We start from the raw sequence: 20422 nt of genomic DNA, 5'->3' as shown, positions 1-20422 counted from the left end.
GTGGAGTGCCATAAGCGTAGACAAGGGTCATGGGTGGAAGAGGGGACTCACAATGTTAAAATGGCGGCGCCGGCTCGTTGGGCCTGTTTCTTGTGCTGTGTTGTTCTTTGTCCATGTGTCCATATGCAGCAAAAGCTGGACAACATTCAAGACCAACACAAGTGACCATCTCCAACGATAGAACCTAATCATTGTCCCTTAACATTAATGACATTACCATCACTGAATGCCCCACTATCAACATCCTGAGAGTTCCCACTCACCAGAAAATGGACTTGACCAGACTATATAAATGTTATGGCCACTCCAGCAAGTCAGTGGCTGCAAATTCACCTTTCCGAATCCTTGATCTCAACATTCAGAAAGGACAAGGACACCTGGGAACACCGCCACATGCAAGTTCCCCTCCAACCCATCGCCGCCCTGACTTGGAAATAGATCGGCCATTCCTTCACTGTCACTGGGTCCAAATCCCGGAATTTCCTCCCTTGAATTACTGAGTGTGGATTTGCAGCACGCACTGCCACAGTTCAGGAAGGCAGCTCACAGTTAACTTCTCAAGGGGCGATTAGGGATGGGTGCCAGATGTTGCCGGCAGCAGTTGAATAAATCATCAATAAACATGTCAGAGGATTGATCAGAAATGAGAAAGTTATCAGTAGGAGGCTGCGGTGAAGCTAAAACACAGACCACATCAAATTAATATACAATATTTTATTTATATTCCCCTTATAAACACAGCATCAGCTCCCACTCCCATTAAATTAAGCTCAGTATTTACATCGAGCTGCTGGGATAGACAGCAGTCTGGCTGTACATTGCATTCTTGGTTCTGCCTCAGGCTGCGGCACATCCCACGGCACAGTGCATAGTGAAGAATAAGAGAGTTTATTTCTGCTGGATCCGCTTTCTCAGGAAGGGCATGCTTCCTGCCCCTGTGCTGATTGGGCCTCCTTCTCCTCCGCCTCGATCTCCTCTGTTGTGGGGATGGAGTTTTTCTTTGGCCGCCCTTTGGGTTTCGTTGGAGCCTCGTGCCCTCCTTTTAGCACCTGCGTCAAAGAAATCGGGGTTAAACGTGGGCGGCAATAACTGAGCGTCCTGCAGGTGATGACGGTGATCGAGAGGAGGTTATTTAAACACATTGTGGGTTTTGAAATTTGATTGCAAGCAGGAGTGGGCAGAACATACTCTGCACTGTTGGTATTGCCTCAGGCAGCAAGAGATATTTCTAATAAATCAACAGGTTCCACCAAACATTAATCTACGATGGTTCTTGGAGGGAAGATGTATCTGGTAGAGAGATAACATGTAAGTGATTATGTTGAAGATATGGTTGAGAAAAGCATGATCAAAGTATCAAGGATGTCTAACGTTGCCTTGGAGGACCTGAGACAGTGCAGAGGAGTCCTACAGGAATTTACTCCACCAACAATGGGAAAAACAATCTAACCAGATCATAAGAAGGTAAGAAGACTTCTGTTCATCTCTAAATAAGACCTACAGTCTAACACTTACTCCACTAGACCAGCCACACATCCTCCCAGTCCGTGGGAGAAGACTGCCTGAACGATCAGGCAATAGACTGTCAACAGACGTGGAAGGTTCTACCTGCACACCCCCACGAAGAGGATATTCTGATCATTCTTGGGCCGGGGCAGAGAGGAGGTCACGGCCATTGTAGTAGATACCCAGCAAGCTTTCGCCACACTAATCCTCACTTTACACACGCCCCACACATTCAGTGTGACAAAGCTTTCATCACCTGTGACCTGCCTCACATTAAGTTGATCTTTCTCTACATCCTAGCTATGACTGTAACACTACATTCTGCACTCTCTCCTTTCCTTCTCTATGAACGGTATGCTCTGTCTATATAGCATGCAAGAAACAATACTTTTCACGGTATGTGACAATAATAAATCAAATCAAATCGAAACCCTGTGTCCTCCCTTCCAACCTCACACTAACCTTTTTCCCCCACTTTCAGCAGCTGAGGAATTGAAAAAGCGAAGGAGAACCAAAGGGAGAGTGTGAAGAGAGACTGGCAGTGAATAGGAAACAGAATCCAGGAGGCTTTGAAAGGGATTTGAAAGGAGCAATGGGATGACCAGGGGCAGAGAAATGGAAATTTATGAATGGAGGCCGGGGAATAGCTGAGATATTAAATTCATACTTTGCATCTATCTTTACCAAGGAAGGAAACACTTCCCAGGTCATGGTTAAAAGAAAAGGAAACTTGGAGACTTGAGGGTTTAAATTTGATAGGTTGTCTGTACATGAAGTTGATGAGACACCAGAACCGGATGAGATGCAGCAGAGGAGGGAAGTGAGAGTGGAAATTGGAGAGACACTAGTTAGAAATTTCTAAACTTCCTTCGACTCAGGAGTGGTAACACACAGAGTTATGAGACATTGTCACAGCCTCATTTAACACAGGGGTGAAGATAACCCCAGAATCTGCAGACCAGGCAATGTAAACCTTGGTGGCACGGAAGTTTCTAGAAACAACAATTTGGGACAAAATGATTAATCAGTTAGGTTAATGCGGGACTAGTTAAGGGTAAAATTGCGTTTAACTGATGGACTGGAGATTTTTGAAGCATTTACAGAGAGGGTTGATGAGGGTAATGTTGTTGTTGTGATGGAAATAGACTTCCAAAAGGATTCGACACATTGCTGCTCAAAGGAATAAACATCACTCATCTTTCCAACCAGATCATGATTTCCGATTTCTTTCTGCCCTTCGTTGGCAACATAATGAGGTTCATACCCAAAGTGACAGGACCCTGACTTACACTTACTTACTGTAAGAAGTCTGACAACACCAGGTTTAAGTCCAACCAATTTATTTGATAATAAATACTGTGTTTCCCCCAGATTTCAATAGAATTGACGACCCTGTCACCAGGTCTTCCCTCTCACCAATTCTCACACCTCATCAACATTGGGCGCAGTTTACAACAAGTTCACCCTGCCATGAGCCCAGCGAGGGGATTCCTGGGGCTGCAAAAGCTGATTATACCCCATGGGGGAGAGGGACATGGCCTGGCATTGCTTTGGCAATGGCCCTGAATCTGTCCCCATTCACAGGTTGGCCAGGGGGGGTCCCTAGAGGGAGTGGGAGAGGTGGGGATGCCGGTGATGATGGTGGGGAAGGGGGGTGGGGGGTGGGGGGGGGGGGGTTCATGAAATGGAAATGCCAGCGATGGCTGTTTGGGGGTTTTGGAGGTGGTGATAACTCCACGGTGGGGTGTGGGGAAGGTCATTTTTCACTTTGATTGGGGTGCCCTTTAAAAATGACCCCCCCAATCTGTGCGGAGTTGGGCTTTACCAGCGTGTTTAGATCCTGCTCCTCAACACGGCAGCACGAAACAAGCCCCATGTTCCTTTTTTGACCAAGTGCCAGAAGGTCTGGAGAGAAACACACCGCTTTTCAGTCAGGTCCTGACACTTTGCTGTTTTTATGGTAAGATTTCGCCCAGAGTCTTGGTCGATGAAGTTTAAGGCAGAGAGATGTGAAGTGACTCATTTTAGCAGGAAGAATGCAGAGACAATATAAAGAGAACCATTCTTAATGAGTGGAGAAACAGAGGGATCTGCAATAAAATCATTGAAGGTGACGGAGAGAGTGAGCAGTTACTAAAACATACACTAATGTGGGTTGTAGTAATCAGCTGTGAAGTACAAGGGCAAGGAGGTCATGTTAAACTTGTATAAAACTGGCATGGCCTCAAATTTTTTTCAAGGAAAAGTTTATTTCTGTCACAAGTAAGGCTTACATTAAAACTGCAATGGAGTTATTGTGAAAATCCCTAAATTCCATCAAATAAAGCACTGGACCCAGTTCTGCGTGCTACATGTTAGAAAGGATGTGACAGCATTAGAGAGACTGCAGAAAAGATTCACAGAAATGGTTCCAGGGATGCGTGGTTAGCACTGTGGTTAGCACTGCTAACCAATGGTTAGATGCGTGGTTAGCACTGTGGTTAGCACTGCTAACCAGTGGTTAGATGCGTGGTTAGCACTGTGGTTAGCACTGCTAACCAGTGGTTAGATGCGTGGTTAGCACTGTGGTTAGCATTGCTAACCAGTGGTTAGATGCGTGGTTAGCACTGCACAGCGCAGCACCAACTTCCCAACTCTTCATCTGCAGACACTAGGGAAAAGTGTCATGGGTGATACTGGATTAGAGCAATAATGCAAGACTGACATTAAGGGCCTGTGGATTGTGATTGGTGTGTGAATGTTGACGTGTATTTAATTTTTGTTCTGGATTTGGTGTTGTTGTTTAACTTTGTCGTGGGGTAAAATCTGGGGTGATCAGAGTGGGGAGGTATGTGGAGCGTCAGTGAATGGAGAATTCAGACTGAGTTCACATCCTCAAGTGAGACTCTGAGTTGACAGAGGCGCTCACTGCCTCTTTTTACTTTCTCCCCCCTCCTACACTGCTGGGTCATCAGGAAATTAATTTGTTTCTAATAAGGTCAATATTCTAAATGAAGAATTATTTTATTAGCTGGTCAGGTTAGTAACTGAGATTTAAAGAACGGATATTAGTGGTTGGAGGTAGGGATCAGTGACAAGTTCTCCTTACACACCAAGGGATATATCCGTCTGCAATTATATTAACCGTGATTACAGGGTTGGACAAGATGCGCCCACACAGGCTGGCGAACATGGTGTTGTGAATGTCCTGTGTCAATTCGTACGTGTCCCCTGCTGCTGCTACAGGCTGGCAGAAGAGAGGTTTGATTAACTAAATGGTTAATGTGGGGAATGAGCAGCCCAGAGAGGCCATGGCTGACATGGGGAGAGCTGGAGATGTGTGAGAGTGAGCACTAATGTTTGAGGCAACCCCAGTAATCTGCAGAGTCCGTTACACAGAACAATAACACTTGAGTGCAGGAGGAGTGAGATCTTGTTACCATTGAATGGAAGCTCAGTTAGACCACACTGGGAATACTGTGTGCAGTTTTGGTCCCCCTTACCTCAGAAAGGATATTATCGGCGTAGAGAGAGGGAGGAACATTACACTCCCTCATCCCGTGGGCATGTTCCGTGTAGGCAGCCCACCATTGACTAGTGACAGGATCTTCTATTGGGATTTCCCATTCTATCCACCTCCCCAATGCCCAGGAAACCCAACATGGGGGTTCACTGTTACCAGAACCAGAACATCCAACTGGTAAGAACAGCCAGAAAATTCCTGCCATGGAGTGCAACGGAGATTCACTAGACCTGTTCTGGGGATGGTTGGACTGTCTTATGAAGAGAGATTGGGCAAACTGGATCTGTATTTTCTAGCGTTTTGGAGAATGAGAGGTGATTTCATTGAAACTGGCACAATATTTCAGGAATTGACAGGGTAGATGTGGGTAAGAGTCCAGAACCAGGGGACACAATTTCAAAGCAAAGGGGGAAGCCACTGAGGACCGAGACAAGGGGAAAAGTCTCTATACAGAGTGTTGTGAATCTTTGGAATTCTCTACCCCAGTGGGAAACTCAGTCACTGAGTGTGTTTAAAGCAGAGATTGATCAATTTCTGGTTAACAATAATGTGAAGGGTTTTGGGAACAGTGAGTGTAAAAGGTATGGAAGTGTCCGATCAGCCATGATCATATTAAATAGTGAAGCAGGCAGGATGGGCTGAATGGCCTCCTCCTGCTCCTACATTCCGACAGAAGAGGATCACTCAGTCCAACAGGAAGCTGCTGTTACCCCACTTCAACAATAACATATCATTCAAATGTTCTCTTTTTCTCCTTATATACATAGAATCAAAGAGTCTCTACAATGGAGAAGGAGACCATTCAGCCCATTGAGTCTGTATTGACCACAATCCCACCCTGCTACCCTCTTGCGACTCAACCTAGCCCGCACATCTTTGGGTGAGGGAAGAAACTGGAGCGCCGGGAGGAAACCCACACAGACACGGGGAGAACATGCAAACTCCACACAGACAGTGACCCAAGGCTGGAATTGAACCTGTGAGGCAGCAGTGCTAACCCCCCGCTGTGCCACCATGCCCCTATATCATCCTCATCAGCTACTTCCTGCGATAACATGTTCCATCTTCCCACCATTCTCTGAGTGAAGGGATTCCTCCTGTATTCAGTGTTGGATTTATTATTGACTATGTTATTTTGGGCCCCTAGTTTTGAATTCACGTGCGGGTGGTAACAATTTCCCTATGCCTATCAAACCCTTCAAATAATTCTTCACTCGCTCCTCAACCTTCTCCTCTCTACAGACAAGAGTTTCATTTCAATCTTCTCCAATAGACAACTCCTCTCCTACTGAGATCACACACCACATAGTCAGAGCACCCCTCCCTTTCAATGCTGGATACTGCCTGAAATCTCCCCATTCTCTGATTGGAAACCTCCCCCCCCCTCATTTAAAACCACACACAATGATTTCTTTCTTATTTGGTTTTCCTGACACTGCAATCTTTAAAACTGTTGTTGATTTTCCCAAACCTTTTAATATCCGAAGTGTCAATGTCTTCCTTTCTATTACGGATCTTTTCTCAATATTCTGGACAAAATAAAGTTCTGATGTGTCACCAATTTTCTTTTTGTAATGTCCTAACTGTATTTGGGTTTGTTAATTTTAAAGAAAAAGAAAAATGATGTGGTTTGCATACGTAGATGCAACCTAACAAGTTTACTGAGAGACAGAAACTGAAACTGAAACAGGAGCCTGTGAAACAGCTAAACAACAGCACCATCAAATCATGTGACCAGCTCTTAAAGCAATCATACAACTAATTAAATATGCAACATTTACCATCACTGAATCACTTATCAGCAACATCCTGGAGGTTAGCATTGACCAGAAACTGAACTGGATTAGCCAAATAAATACTGTGGCTACAACAGTAAGTCGCAGACTAGGAATCCTGTAATGTGTAACTCACCTCCTGACTCCATCCAAAGCCTGAACACTACCTTCAACAGACAAGTCAGGAATGTGATGGAATAGTCTCCATGTTCCTGGATGGGGCAGCTTCAACAACACTCAAGAAGCTCAACACCAACCAGGACAAGGTAACCCACTAGATTGGATCTGAGTGGGCCTGTAGGTCTTCAGTGCATCTGTTTTAATGCGAGGAGTGTGGTGGGTAAAATGGATGAAATTAAGGTTTGAGAGGAATTTAGATGTGGTGGCAGTGATGGAGACGTCGTTAAAGGAAGGGAAGGACTGGCAGCTAAATATTCCAGGGTATAAGTGTTTTAGGCATGACAGAGGGGGGTTGAAAAGAGGAGGGGGAGTGGCGCTCTTAGTTAGGGAGCACATCACAATGGTGCAGAGGGGGGATAACATGGAGGGGTTAGGAATTGAGTCTCTGTGGGTGGAGTTGAGGAATAGGAAGGGAGCCATTACTATGCTAAGGGTGTACGACAGACCGCCCAACAGCCCTCGGGCAGTGGAAGAGGGTATATGTAGAGACATTTTGGATAAGTGTGGGAAGAACAGGGTTGTTGTAGTGGGAGATTTTAATCTCCCTGGGGTGGAATGGAAGGTGCCTAGAGCTGGGGGTTCGGACGGAGAGGAATTCGTAAGATGTGAATTGGAAGGGTCCTTGGAACAGTATGTAGATAGCCCGACTAGAGAGGGGGCGATACTGGATTTAGTTCTGGGAAATGAGCCGGGGCAGGTGGTTGAGGTTGCAGTGGGTGAACATGTGGCTAATAGTGACCACAACTCCATCTACTTTAGGATACGAACAGAAAAAGATGAGAGCTGTCCTAAGGGGAGGGTGCTAAATTGGGGGAGGGCTAGATACAGCCGGATTAGGCAGGAGCTTAGGGATACAGACTGGGATAGGCTGGTGGAGGGCAAGACCACGTTAGGCATGTGGGAGTCTTTCAAGGGAAAACTGCAATGGGTGCAGGAAAGGCATGTGCTGGTTAGGAGGAAGGATGGGAAAGGTAGGATTAGAGAGCCGTGGATTACTAGAGATATTGAGAACTTGGTCAGGAAGAAACGAGAGGCGTATGTTAGATCTAAGCAACTGGGAATGGAGAGAGCGTTGGAGGAGTACAGAGTGAGTAGGAGGGATCTCAAAAGGGGAGTTAAGAGGGCAAAAAGGGGGCATGAGATGGCTTTGGCAGGTAGGATTAAGGAAAATCCAAAGGTGTTTTACTCCTATGTTAGGAACAAAAGGGTGGCTAGGGGAAAAATCGGTCCCCTCAGGGACAGACGAGGGGAATTGTGCTTAGAAGCAGAGGGAATGGGGGAGATCCTGAATGAATACTTTGCGTCGATATTCACGAAGGAGAGGGGCTTGATGCCTGGTACGGTCATCGAGGGAGCGGTAGACCAATTGAAGGAACTATCGATTATGAGGGAAGAAGTGTTAGGGCTTTTAGGTAGCATTAAAACTGATAAATCTCCGGGGCCCGATGGCATTTATCCTAAGCTGCTTAGGGAGGTGAGAGAAGAAATTGCTGGGCCTCTGACGCAAATCTTTGTCTCTTCTTTGGACACAGGTGAGGTCCCAGAGGACTGGAGGATAGTGAACGTGGTACCGTTGTTTAAAAAGGGTAGGAGGGATAACCCAGGTAACTATAGGCCAGTCAGTGGTAGGCAAGTTGATGGAGAGGATTCTTAGGGATAGGATGTATGAACACTTAGAGCGTTGCGATCTGATTAAGGATATGCAGCACGGCTTTGTTAAGGGGAGATCTTGCCTTACGGATCCGGTAGAATTTTTTGAGGAGGTGACAAAAACGGTCGACGAAGGACGAGCCGTTGATGTTGTCTATATGGATTTCAGTAAGGCATTTGACAAAGTCCCTCATGGTAGGTTGGTAGTAAAGATTAAGGCTCATGGAATACAAGGACAGGTATCTGGATGGATTGAGAACTGGCTTGGTAATAGGAGACAGAGTAGTAGTGGAAGGGTCCTTTTCTAGCTGGAGGTCTGTCACTAGTGGTGTGCCGCAGGGCTCAGGACTGGGACCTCTTCTCTTTGTAGTGTATATAAATGATTTGGAAGAGGGAGTAAGTGGTGTGATCAGCAAATTTGCAGATGACACTAAGATGGCTGGATTGGCGGGCAGTGAGGAGCAGTGTCTGGCAATACAGCAGGATATTGATAGGCTGGTATATTGGGCAGATAAATGACAAATAGAGTTTAATCCGGATAAATGTGAGGTGATGCATTTTGGCCGGAATAATGTAGGGGGGAGTTATATGATAAAGGGTAAGCCTATAAAGAGTATAGAAACACAGCGAGACCTGGGGGTGCAAGTGCACAAGTCTTTGAAGGTGGCAGTACAAGTGGAGAAGGTTGTGAAGAAAGCTTCTGGTATGTTAGCCTTTATAGGAAGGGGTATAGGATATAAGAGCTGGAGTCTAATGTTGCAGTTGTATAGAACGTTGGTTAGGCTGCATTTAGAGTACTGCGTCCAGTTCTGGTCGCCTTACTACCGGAAGGACGTGGAGACTCTGGAGAGAGTGCAGAGGAGGTTTACCAGGATGTTGCCTGGTATGGAAGGACTGGGTTATGAGGAAAGATTGAGCAAATTGGGGCTGTTTTCCCTTGAAAGACGGCGACTGAGGGGGGATCTAATAGAGGTATATAAGATTATGAAGGGTATAGATAGAGTAAACAGAGGTAAGCTATTTCCTATGATAGAGACACACAGTACGAGGGGCCATGGACTTAAGGTGAGGGGGGAGAGGTATAACACAGATATTAGAGGGAGGTTTTTCACACAGAGGGCAGTGGGGGTATGGAATGCTCTGCCAAGTAAGGTGGTGGAGGCAGGCACGCTGGAGTTGTTTAAGAGTAACTTAGACAGGCACATGAGTGGGTTGGAGATGGGAGGATATAGGGGATTGTTTCAAATAAGGTTCATTAGCATTGGGACGTCCCTGGTAATGTAAATGGATATGGTATGATAATAATGTTTTTCTCTTTTCATTCACAGGTTTTAAGTCAGTCCGCCTTGTTGTCCAACGAGGGGCATACACGCGATGGGTCATACTTGGGCTGCTCTTGGTTGTTCAAGATTGGCCTAGTGCTTCATGTTGTTAGTGTGTGCTTAAACTGGACCAGATACTGGGCAAGACGACAGCTCAGTGACTATCACTGTTTGCTGTGCAGACACATGGATTTGGGCCGGTGTCTGTGGGAGTTTGCGCATTCTCCCCGTGCTTGCGTGGGTTTTCTCCGGGTGCTCCGGTTTCCTCCCACACCCCAAAGATGTGCTGTTAGGCTGATTGGAGGTAATAAATTGTCCCTAAATTAGTTTCCCTCAATGTGGAATGCCATTAGCATAGATAAGGGTCATGGGTGGAGGGGGGACTGGTAATGTTAAAATGGCGGCGCGGGCTCGTTGGGCCGAAGGGCCTATTTCCCGGGCTGTTTTTGTTCTTTGTTCTATTTGACACCCCATCCACAAACACTCACTCCCTCCACCATCAATGCTCAGTAACAGCAGTGTGTACCATCTACAAGATGCACTGCAGCAACTCACCAAGCCTCCACTGACAGCATCATAAAACCGTTGACCACTACCAGCGAGAAGGATAGAAGCGCAGATACATGGCAGTACCACAACCTGCAAATCCCCCCACCAGGCCACTCACCATCCAGACTAGTTTAAATATCACTATTTATTCACTGTCAATGGGTCAAAATCCTGGAACTCCCTAACAGCACCGTGGTTGTACCTACACCACATGGACTGTAGAGGTTCAGGATGAGAATCACCATCACCTTCTGAAGAACAATTAGGGAGGGCAACAAATGCTGGACTAGCTAGTCACACCAATATCTTATGAAATCATAAAGAAACTACCATGGCTCTCTCCTTTGTTCAGAGTGGTGGGGTGGTGGTGGAGGTGGTTTTGCTGTGTCTTGTTTTGCTATCCATATCCACAGGTCAGTGAGGGCAGACCAAAGCTGGAGAGCTGTCATATAGCAGCCTCACATCGAGTCAACACGCCCCATGTGATATCACAGCTAAGTGTTTAGTAGGTGAGTATTTCTCTCTGCTACCTTTTTGGCCTTTCTTTACATAGAAACATACACAGAAAATAGAAGGAAGAGGAGGCCATTTGGCCCTTCGAGCCTGCTCTGCTTTCATTATGATCATGGCTGATCATCAAATTCAATACTCTGATCCTGCCTTCCCCAATATCCCTCAGCCCCAAGAGCTATATTGAATTTCTTCTTGAAATCACTCAATGTTTTGACCTGAATTACTCTCTGTGGGAGTGAATTCCATACATTGAACACCCTCTGGGTGAAGAAATTTCTCCTCACCTCAGTCCTAAAAGTTTACCCCCTTTTCCTCAAACTAAGATTCTTAGTTTTGGATTCCCCCAACATTGGGAACATTCTTTCTGAATTTACCCGATTTAATCCTGTTAGAATTTTGAAGTTTCTATGAGATCCTCTCTCGCTTCTCTAAACTCCAGTGAATCTAATCCTAGTTGACTTAGTCTCTCCTCATATGGCAGTCCTGCCATCCCAACAAACAGCCTGGTAAGCTTCACTGTAATCCCTCTATAGCAAGAACATCCTCCTCAGATAAGAACTGCACACAACACTCCAGGTGCAGCCTGTACATTTGCAGTAAAACAACTCTTTCCCTCTACTCAAATCCTCTCGCTATGAAGACCAACATACCATTTGCCTTTTTTCTGCCTGCTGTACCTACACGCTTACTTCCAGTGACAGATGCATGAGGACTCCAAGTTCTCGTTAAGTATCCACCTCTCTCAGCTCATACCCATTCAAGTAATAATCTGCCTTCTTATTTTCGCTATTGAACTGGATAAGCTCAGATTTATCCTCATTATGTTGCATCTGCCATGCAGCTGCCCACACACTCAGCCTGTCTAAATCAAGCATCTCTGCATCCTCCTCACAACTCACCCTCCCATCCAACTTTGCATCACATCCTACATTTAATTCCCATCTCCAGATCATTAATATAGAATGTGAAAATTGAGTCCTAGCACAGATCCCTGAGGAAACCAATTAGTCACTGCCTGCCAATCAGAAAAAGACCTGTTCATGCCAACTCTTTACTTCCTCTCTGCTAACCAGCTTTCTATCCATCTTGTAACGCTATCTGGAGACACATGCACTTTAACTTTACCTAGTAATCTGCTGTGTGAGACCTTGTCGAAAGCATTCTGATAGTTTAAATAAACCACATGCACTGGTTCCTCCTGGTCAACTCTATTAGTTATATCCCCGAAGAATTCCAGTAGATTTGTCAAGCATGATTTCCCCTTTGTAAATCCATGCTGACTTTGTCAGATTATCCCACTGCTTTCCAAATGCTTTGCTATGGAATCATTGATTTCCCCAGTACCGACTTTAGGCTCACTGGTCTATAGTTCTCTGTTTCCTCTTTACTTCCCATTTTGAATAGTAAGCTTACGTTAGTTCCCTCCAATCTGTAGGAACCAGTCCAGCGTCTAAAGAATTTTGGAAAATGACCTATTGTACTGATCTACTATTTCAAGGGCCACTTCCTTGGGCACTTTGGGGTGAAGATTATCAGACCTGGAGATTTATCCATCTTCAATCCCATCAGTTTCCCCCAAATTATTTCTTTTCTAATACTGATTTCCTTCAGCTCTTCACTAAAACTTGTGTTTCTCAGAATTTCCAGTGCATTATTCCTGTCTTCCTACCTGATTATAGAAATAAATTGATTTGCCCTGCCATTTCTTTAGTTCCTACATTTGTTTTTGTCAATGTTTTTCTCTGTACGTACCTATGGAAACTTCTATAGTCAGTTTTCATATTCCGTGCTAGCTTACTTTTCATTCTCTATTTTCTCTTTCTTAATCAATCCCTTGGTCTGCCTTTGCTGAATTTTAAACTGCTCCCAATCCTCAGAGCTATTATGTTTTCTTGCCAATTTGTATGCTTTGGCTTTGAATCTGATATTATCTCATTTCCCTCGAGCCCCTATTGCCAGTCCAATATCCTTGCTTTCAGTAACGTTTCCCAGTCCATCTCCCATAGCCAACTCATACCCCCATACCATCAGAGTTACCTCCATTGAGACTCAGGACCCAGGTCTCAGAATCAACTATATCATTCTCCATTTCGATAGAGAATTCTATTATTTTATGGTCACTCATCCCCAAGAGTTCTCTCACAACTAGATTGTCAACTAATCTTTTCTCATTGCACAATACCTGGTCCAAGATGATTTGCTCCCTTGTTAGTTCCTCAACATATTGCTCCAGAAAACCATCCCGTATCCATTCCAGAAATTCCTCCTCTATTGTACTGTGGCTAATTTGACTGTCCCAATCAATATGCAGATTAAAGTCACTCATAATCACAGATGTTCCTTTGACACGTGCATCACTGATTTCCTGTCTAATGCTAGTCCCAAAATTACCACTACTGGTCTGTTTATCACTGCCACAAATGTTTTTTGCCCTTTTGTGTTTCACATTGTTTTTGCTAACAGTTTTCCACAATATCATATCAAGACCATCTTTAATCAACAATCCAACTTCACCAGCTTTTCCTTTCTGTCTGTTCTTCATAAACACTGAACATCCTCAATGTTTATTTCCCATTCTTGCTCACCTTGGAACCACATATCCGTAATACCAACTATACCATACCATCATATTTATGATAACTACATCTGCACAACTAATTCATTCATTTTGTTTTGAATCCTCCAAGCATTCAGGTACAAAACCTTAAGCAAAAAAGCCCTTTTAATATTTCTTGTCCCATTCCTATTACCTATTACTGTGTCCTTATCTGACTCTGGCCTTTAATTTCTCTGCCTATCTCCTTCCTGTCCTTTCCTCCTGTTCTTGATTCTCCCTGCATCAGTCCTGGTCCTGCCCGGGTGTAACCCATTCAGTTTGTACAGGTCTCACCTCCCCCAGAACTCGTCCCCATGCCCCAATAATCTGAAATGTTCACACTGTCTTTTCAGCCACATATTCATCCTATGTATCCTGCTGTTTCTACACGGCAAAGGTAGTCATCCTGAGAACACTACCTCTGAGGTCCTACTTTTCAATTTGCTTCCTGACTCACTATATTCTGCTTTTGGGACCTCACCCCTTTGTAGCCCTATATCATTTGTACCAATATGTACCAGGACCATTGGCACTTTGCCCTTTCCCTTCAGAAGGTCCTGCAACTGTTCCAAAACATCTGTGACCCAAGCACCAGGGAGGCAACTTATCATCCTAGAGTCTTATTTACAGCTGCAGATACGCCTAGCTATTCCCCTCAGTTGAATCCACTGTGACGAATGTATTTCTATTCCTTTTACTCCTTCCCTGAGCAGTAAAGAAAACCGTGATGCTACAAATTTGACTGCTGTTTAAATCCCCAGAGGGGCCATTCCTCTCAACAGTATCCAAAGTGGTTCTATCTGTTTTGCAGCTGAATAACCTCAGGAGGTTCCTGCCCTGCCTGCCTCACTCTCTCGCTCTGCCCGGTGGTCACTCATTCCAACAGGTTTATTTGGTAGCAGCTGATGAAGGGGCAGTGCTCCGAAAGCTCGTGCTACCAAATTAAACCCCTTAGGCTTAAACTGGCGTTGTGAGACTTCTGACTGAGCTTGTCCAAAAGGTTTGAGATTCTTATTCCCTGTGTGGGTGAGAGTGTGGGCTGTAGGGAAAATGAGCAAACTGACCCCAGCACCGTCATACAGGGAGCCACTCGGGGCGGGGAGGTGGGGGGGGAGTGGCACAGTTAGGGGAATAGACACTGTTCTCTGTGGGAAGATTTGAGAGTCCCACAGGCAGTGTTGCCTGCCCGATGCCAGGGTTTGGGACATCTGCCCCAGGTGGAAGGGGAATTTGCAGTGGGAGAGGGAGGATCCCATTGTCGTGGGAGAATGAGAAAGAGAGAGCGAGTTCAAGAAGCTTTCTCAATTAAACCACAGAATTCCCAAGGTTATAATCTCTGGGTTATTACCTGAGCCGCATATCATAGAATCATAGAACCCTACAGGGCAGAAAGAGGCCCTTCGGCCCATCGAGTCTGCACTGAACACAATCCCACCCAGGCCCTACCCCCATATATTATACCCACTAATCCCTCGAACCTACACATCCCTGGACACTAAGGGGCAATTTCTTAGCACAGCCAATCAACCTAACCCGCTCATCTTTGGACTGTGGGAGGAAACCGGAGCCCCCGGAGGAAACCCACGCAGACACGAGGAGAATGTGCAAACTCCACACAGACAGTGACCCGAGCCGGGAATCGAACCCAGGTCCCTGGAGCTGTGAAGCAGCAGTGCTAACCCACTGTGCTACCGTGCCGCCCATACTAATATGAATTAGCATCGGGTGCAGAAAATTAGAGAGATGAAATCAGGGCTCTGAGACTGGTGTGGGGGAAATGGGTTTGGGTTTGTGGGGCACTGGTCTCAGTACTGGGGAAAATTGGGGGCTGTACCGTTGGGATGGCCTATACCTGAACCATGTTGGGACCAGTGTTCCTACAAACCACATCACTGGGGAAATAGAGAGGGCTTTAAACTAAATATAGTGGGGGAAGGTTCTGGAGATGGGATAAGTAGGCTTACAAAGCAAAAGGATATGGCAGCATTACGATGCAGCTATTTACACAATGATACCCAGAGTGTGACGGGAAGATACAGAGCACACAAACATTAAAAACAGCAACAAACAGGGTCAAAGGGGAAATCATGGTGAAGCAAAATTAATGACTCTACTTAAATGCGCGTGGTGTTTGGTGCAAATTGTGTTAATGGGCAGGATGTTATCGCCCGTACAGAGACATGGTTACGAGGAGATCAAAACTAGGAAATGAATAATCAGGGTTGCCACAGAATTCCTACAGTGCAGGAGGAGCCCATGGAATCAACAGCAACTTGGTAAATAGGATCCAAAATGGGGTGGTTAATGAATGACAAAGACTGGTGCTGCTTTTGTGACTGGGAGCCTATGATCTGCAGTGTATCACAGCGATCAGTACTGGGACCCGTGCTGTTCACTAGCTACATTTACTACTTGGGATATGAATATAGAAGGTATAATTGGTAAGTTTGCAGAAGACATGATAATTGGTGTTGTTGTTGACAATGAGGAGGATAGCCTGACCGATATTGATCAGCTGGGAAGTTGGGCAGATCAATGGAAAATGGAATTTAACCCAAGTAAGTGTGAGGTGATGCGTTTTGGAAAGTCTAATCATAGAATCACAATCATAGTGCATTGGAAGATCAGAGCGCATGCGCAATTGTGCTGTGTAGCAGTCCGCAGCCAGTTTTCTGCAGCCTGACTCCACCCACTCATCTTATTGGCGAGAATTACATTTTGCTTCTTTTTTTAGGTGCCGTAAGATATTGCCTGTGAGCTCGCCCGAACAATGGGTCTGATTCACTATTGCATCGCCCACATCCAACACTCACACACTGCGCTCACCATTTTCTTCCATTTCATTCTTCGGTTCTGGTACCAGGTTTTCACTTGTAGCTGAGTTAATCCCAGTGACTGTGCAAGATCCAACCTGAGAAAATGCACAAAGTAAATTCAGTAGAGTGAGGGGGCAAGTGGAGCACTGAGACCTTGCTCCGTGCAAACTGATTGGTTTATTTGCCTCTATAACAGAATTTGAAACAGGACATTCTGCACAAATAGTCTCGGCTGGTGCTTACACTCCACACAAACCTCTTCCCATCTAACTTCTTCCAACACCATCAATATTCTGTGAACATAAGAAATAGGAGCAGGAGTAGGCCATCTAGCCCTTCGAGCCTGCCCCGCCATTCAATAAGATCATGGCTGGTCTGAAGTGGATCAGTTCCACTTTCCCGCTTTCTCCCCATAACCCTTAATTCCCTTGTCTGTCAAAAACCTACCCGTGACTTAAATATATTCAGCGAGGTAGCCTCCACCACTTCAACGGGCAGAGAATTCCAGAGATTCACCACCCTTTGAGTGAAGAAATTCCTCCTCAACTCCGATCTAAACTGCCCCCCCCCCTTATCTTGAGGCTGTGCCCTCTAGTCCTGTGCTATTCGTTTCTCTCATTCATCCAGCTTCCCGTTAAACTATCTATGTTAACTGCCTCACATATTCCGCATGTTGGCAAATTCCACATTACAACCACTGAGTGAAGCACTGTCTCCTGACTTCCCTTTGGATTTATTGGTGACTTTCATATCTGTGCCGCCTCATTTCGAACACCTCCATGAGCAGACCTACTCAGGTCACCCCTCTACCTTCAATCTTCTAAATAAAAAAGCCCTGTTTAACCTTTCCTGTTGACGAGAACATCTCTGTTTGTGTATTTTTCCATTTTCTCCATTGCTGCTGTATCCTCTTAATAACTGGGAGACCTGAATTGTACAGTATACTCCAACACGCGACACAGCTGCAATCTCATTTTATCTAGAGACAGTGCAGAGGAGGTTTACCAGGATGTTGCCTGGTATGGAAGGACTGGGTTATGAGGAAAGATTGAGCAAATTGGGGCTGTTTTCCCTTGAAAGACGGCGACTGAGGGGGGATGTAAATAGAGGTATATAAGATTATGAAGGGTATAGATAGAGTAAACAGAGGTAAGCTATTTCCTATGTTAGAGACACACAGTACCAGGGGCTTAAGGTGAAGGGGGAGAGGTATAACACAGATATTAGAGGGAGGTTTTTCACACAGAGGGTAGTGGGGGTATGGAATGCTCTGCCAAGTAAGGTGGTGGAGGCAGGCATGCTGGAGTTGTTTAAGAGTTACTTAGACAGGCACATGAGTGAGTTGGAGATGGGTGGATATAGGAGATTGTTTTAAATAAGGTTCATTAGCATTGGGGCGTCCCTGGTAATGTAAATGGATATGGTATGATAATAATGTTTTTCTCTTTTCATTCACAGGTTTTAAGTCAGTCCAGCGAGGGGCATACACGCGATGGGTCGTACTTGGGCTGCTCTTGAATGTTCAAGATTGGCCTAGTGCTTCATGTCGTTAGTGTGTGCTTAAATTGGACCAGATGCTGGGCAACACGACAGCTCAGTGACTATCACTGATTGCTGTGCAGACACATGGATTTGGGCCGGTGTCTGCGGGAGTTTGCGCATTCTCCCCGTGCTTGCGTGGGTTTTCTCCGGGTGCTCCGGTTTCCTCCCACACCCCAAAGATGTGCTATTAGGCTGATTGGAGGTAATAAATTGTGCCTAAATTAGTTTCCCTCAATGTGGATTGCCATAAAACAATAGATAAGGGTCATGGGTGGAGGGGGGACTGGTAATGTTAAAATGGCGGCGAGTGCTCATTGGGCCGAAGGGCCTGTTTCCCGGGCTGTTTTTGTTCTTTATCTGCTTATCAGTTGCAAAATTCTACAGATGGACTCCAGTGCTTAATTTACCCAGTTGTTTTTGCATTTATTAACCTATTACACTACTTTTTGAGATGTGTGTCCCTGTTCCTCTTGTTGTACCTCCAGCCAACTTACATTTCGTTTCCAGTGTGTGAACTCCAACCACAATATACCACCGTGCATTAAATGAATTTTTTTTTTGAACATAAGAAACAGGAGCAGGAGTAGGCCATCTAGCCCTTCGAGCCTACCCCGCCATTCTATAAGATCATGGCTGATCTGACGTGGATCAGTTCCACCTTTCCTGCTTTCTCCCCATAACCCTTAATTCCCAAAACTATTCATGTCCTCCTCCGTGAAGACTGAGGCAAAAAAATTATTTAAAGCCTCAGCCATTTCCTCATCGCCCACCGCTAAATCCCCCCTCTCATCCTCCAAAGTATTTATTAGTATTAGTATTAATTTATTAGTATTAATTATTATTTTAATTAATTATTAATTTATTAATTAATATATTAATTAATTATTAATTTATTAGTATTAACAACATCCGTTAAGTTAATATCACTACACCTTTTGAAATTATACTTTCAACTAAAGTATTTATGTAAATTGTGATTCCAGCACTGATCCCCAAGGAACACTGCTTCCTAACTTTCACCAGACTGAGTAACAAGCTTTAACTCCGTTACTCTGTGTGTTTTTTAGACCCATTCTGCTTGCAGCCTGAATCCACACGCTCTGACCTTAACGATGAGTCACCTGTGCTGTTCTTTATCAAAGGCTGTTTGAAAGTCTATCGCACTATCTGTAACCCCCGTGACTTGCCTGGGTTTGCAAAACCTCACTTACTGTACTGTCTGGAGACAATACACATCTCTTTAACCTGTGATCAGTGCTCCTTCCACACACATTGTCGGCCACTTTGGGACTTGAACAGCAGGTTAGGTGTAAAGATTCGCATTCTAATCAGTAATCTCTAAACTGTCTGTGCTTTATATGCTCTGTCTGAGGCCAGAACTCTGCATTCACCTGACAAAGGGGCAAACCTGAAAGCTTGTGAATTTACTATCAAATAAATTGGTTGGACTGAAACCTGGTGTTGTCAGACTTTACTGTGAAAGTCTATCGACATTGCAGCGACAATATTCCTGGTGTCTGCTCTCCTATTTCTTCCAAAGAGTTTTTGTGCAGATTACTTTACTGCATTTTCAGTTTCTAAATGTTTTGTTTTAATTAAATTGTAGTAAAGATTCCAGTATCTTTACTTGCACTGACATTAACTGGTCTATAAATCTCTGGGCTGGCTCTATTTCCTCCGTAAATATGTGATTCACATTTCCTATCTACCAGTCCTCTGGCACTATTCTCTTTCCCAGTGATTTTTTTATAAAGTGTAAATGGTGCCTCTCTATTTTGTCCCTGAATTATTTTGATATTTACAGTTACAATTCATCCAGTCCAGGGAAGTGTTCATCTGCATCTAGTTATGACCCTAACTTGATTCTTGTTAGTTTTCCGTCTCTACAATATTTTATATTTCTCATCATAATCTTTGATAATTTATTGTTCTAATTCTCCTTTGCTTTCCTCATTATAATTTGGATTTTTACTGATCTCTCCACATTCACTAATATTATAATCTCCTCTGCTAAATGTTTATCTTTAGTTTCAACTTTATTTATTTGTGCTGTATCATTGTTTGCAAATTGACTTTGGATTTCTAGAGGGATGTATTTCTCCTAAACTCTCTTAATCACTGTTTTTTTAAAATATTTTCCATTATTGTTTCTTTTACCTGGAGTTTACCTTCCCTACTTCCATCCTCAACCCCTCATTCATTCATTAATTAGTTATAAAGTACCTTGGGATGGCACAAGCTGCTAAACAAACGTAAGTTGTTTTCTTTGGGTCAGGGAGGGAATCACTGGAGAGATTCGCTGGAGAGATTCGCTGGAGAGATTCGCTGGGGGGAATCACTGGAGAGATTCGCTGGGGAGAATCACTGGAGAGATTCGCTGGGGGGAATCACTGGAGAGATTCGCTGGGGGGAATCACTGGAGGGATTCGCTGGGGGGAATCGCTGGAGAGAATCGCTGGGGGGAATCGCTG

At 44.7% G+C, this 20422-nt stretch overlaps 1 protein-coding gene across 1 annotated transcript in view; it reads right to left on the bottom strand.

Moving 5' to 3' along the window:
- Positions 1-699: 699 nt before the first annotated feature.
- The window catches only part of barx2 (BARX homeobox 2), a 59315-nt gene continuing 39592 nt past the window's right edge, over positions 700-20422 (bottom strand). The window contains exons 3-4 of the mRNA XM_080214633.1: positions 16420-16504; positions 700-1049 (exon numbers count right to left, since the gene is read on the bottom strand). Coding sequence (XP_080070759.1) covers positions 912-1049; positions 16420-16504 — 223 coding nt within the window. The 3' untranslated portion in view covers positions 700-911. The remainder of the gene's footprint in view (positions 1050-16419; positions 16505-20422) is intronic.

The sequence above is a fragment of the Carcharhinus amblyrhynchos genome, chromosome 29 (genome assembly GCF_965287045.1).
Source record: "Carcharhinus amblyrhynchos chromosome 29, sCarAmb.v2.hapA, whole genome shotgun sequence".
Lineage (NCBI taxonomy): Eukaryota > Metazoa > Chordata > Chondrichthyes > Carcharhiniformes > Carcharhinidae > Carcharhinus > Carcharhinus amblyrhynchos.
The sequence above is the reverse complement of the archived record's forward strand: the minus strand, read 5'-3'. Positions and strand labels throughout refer to the sequence as shown.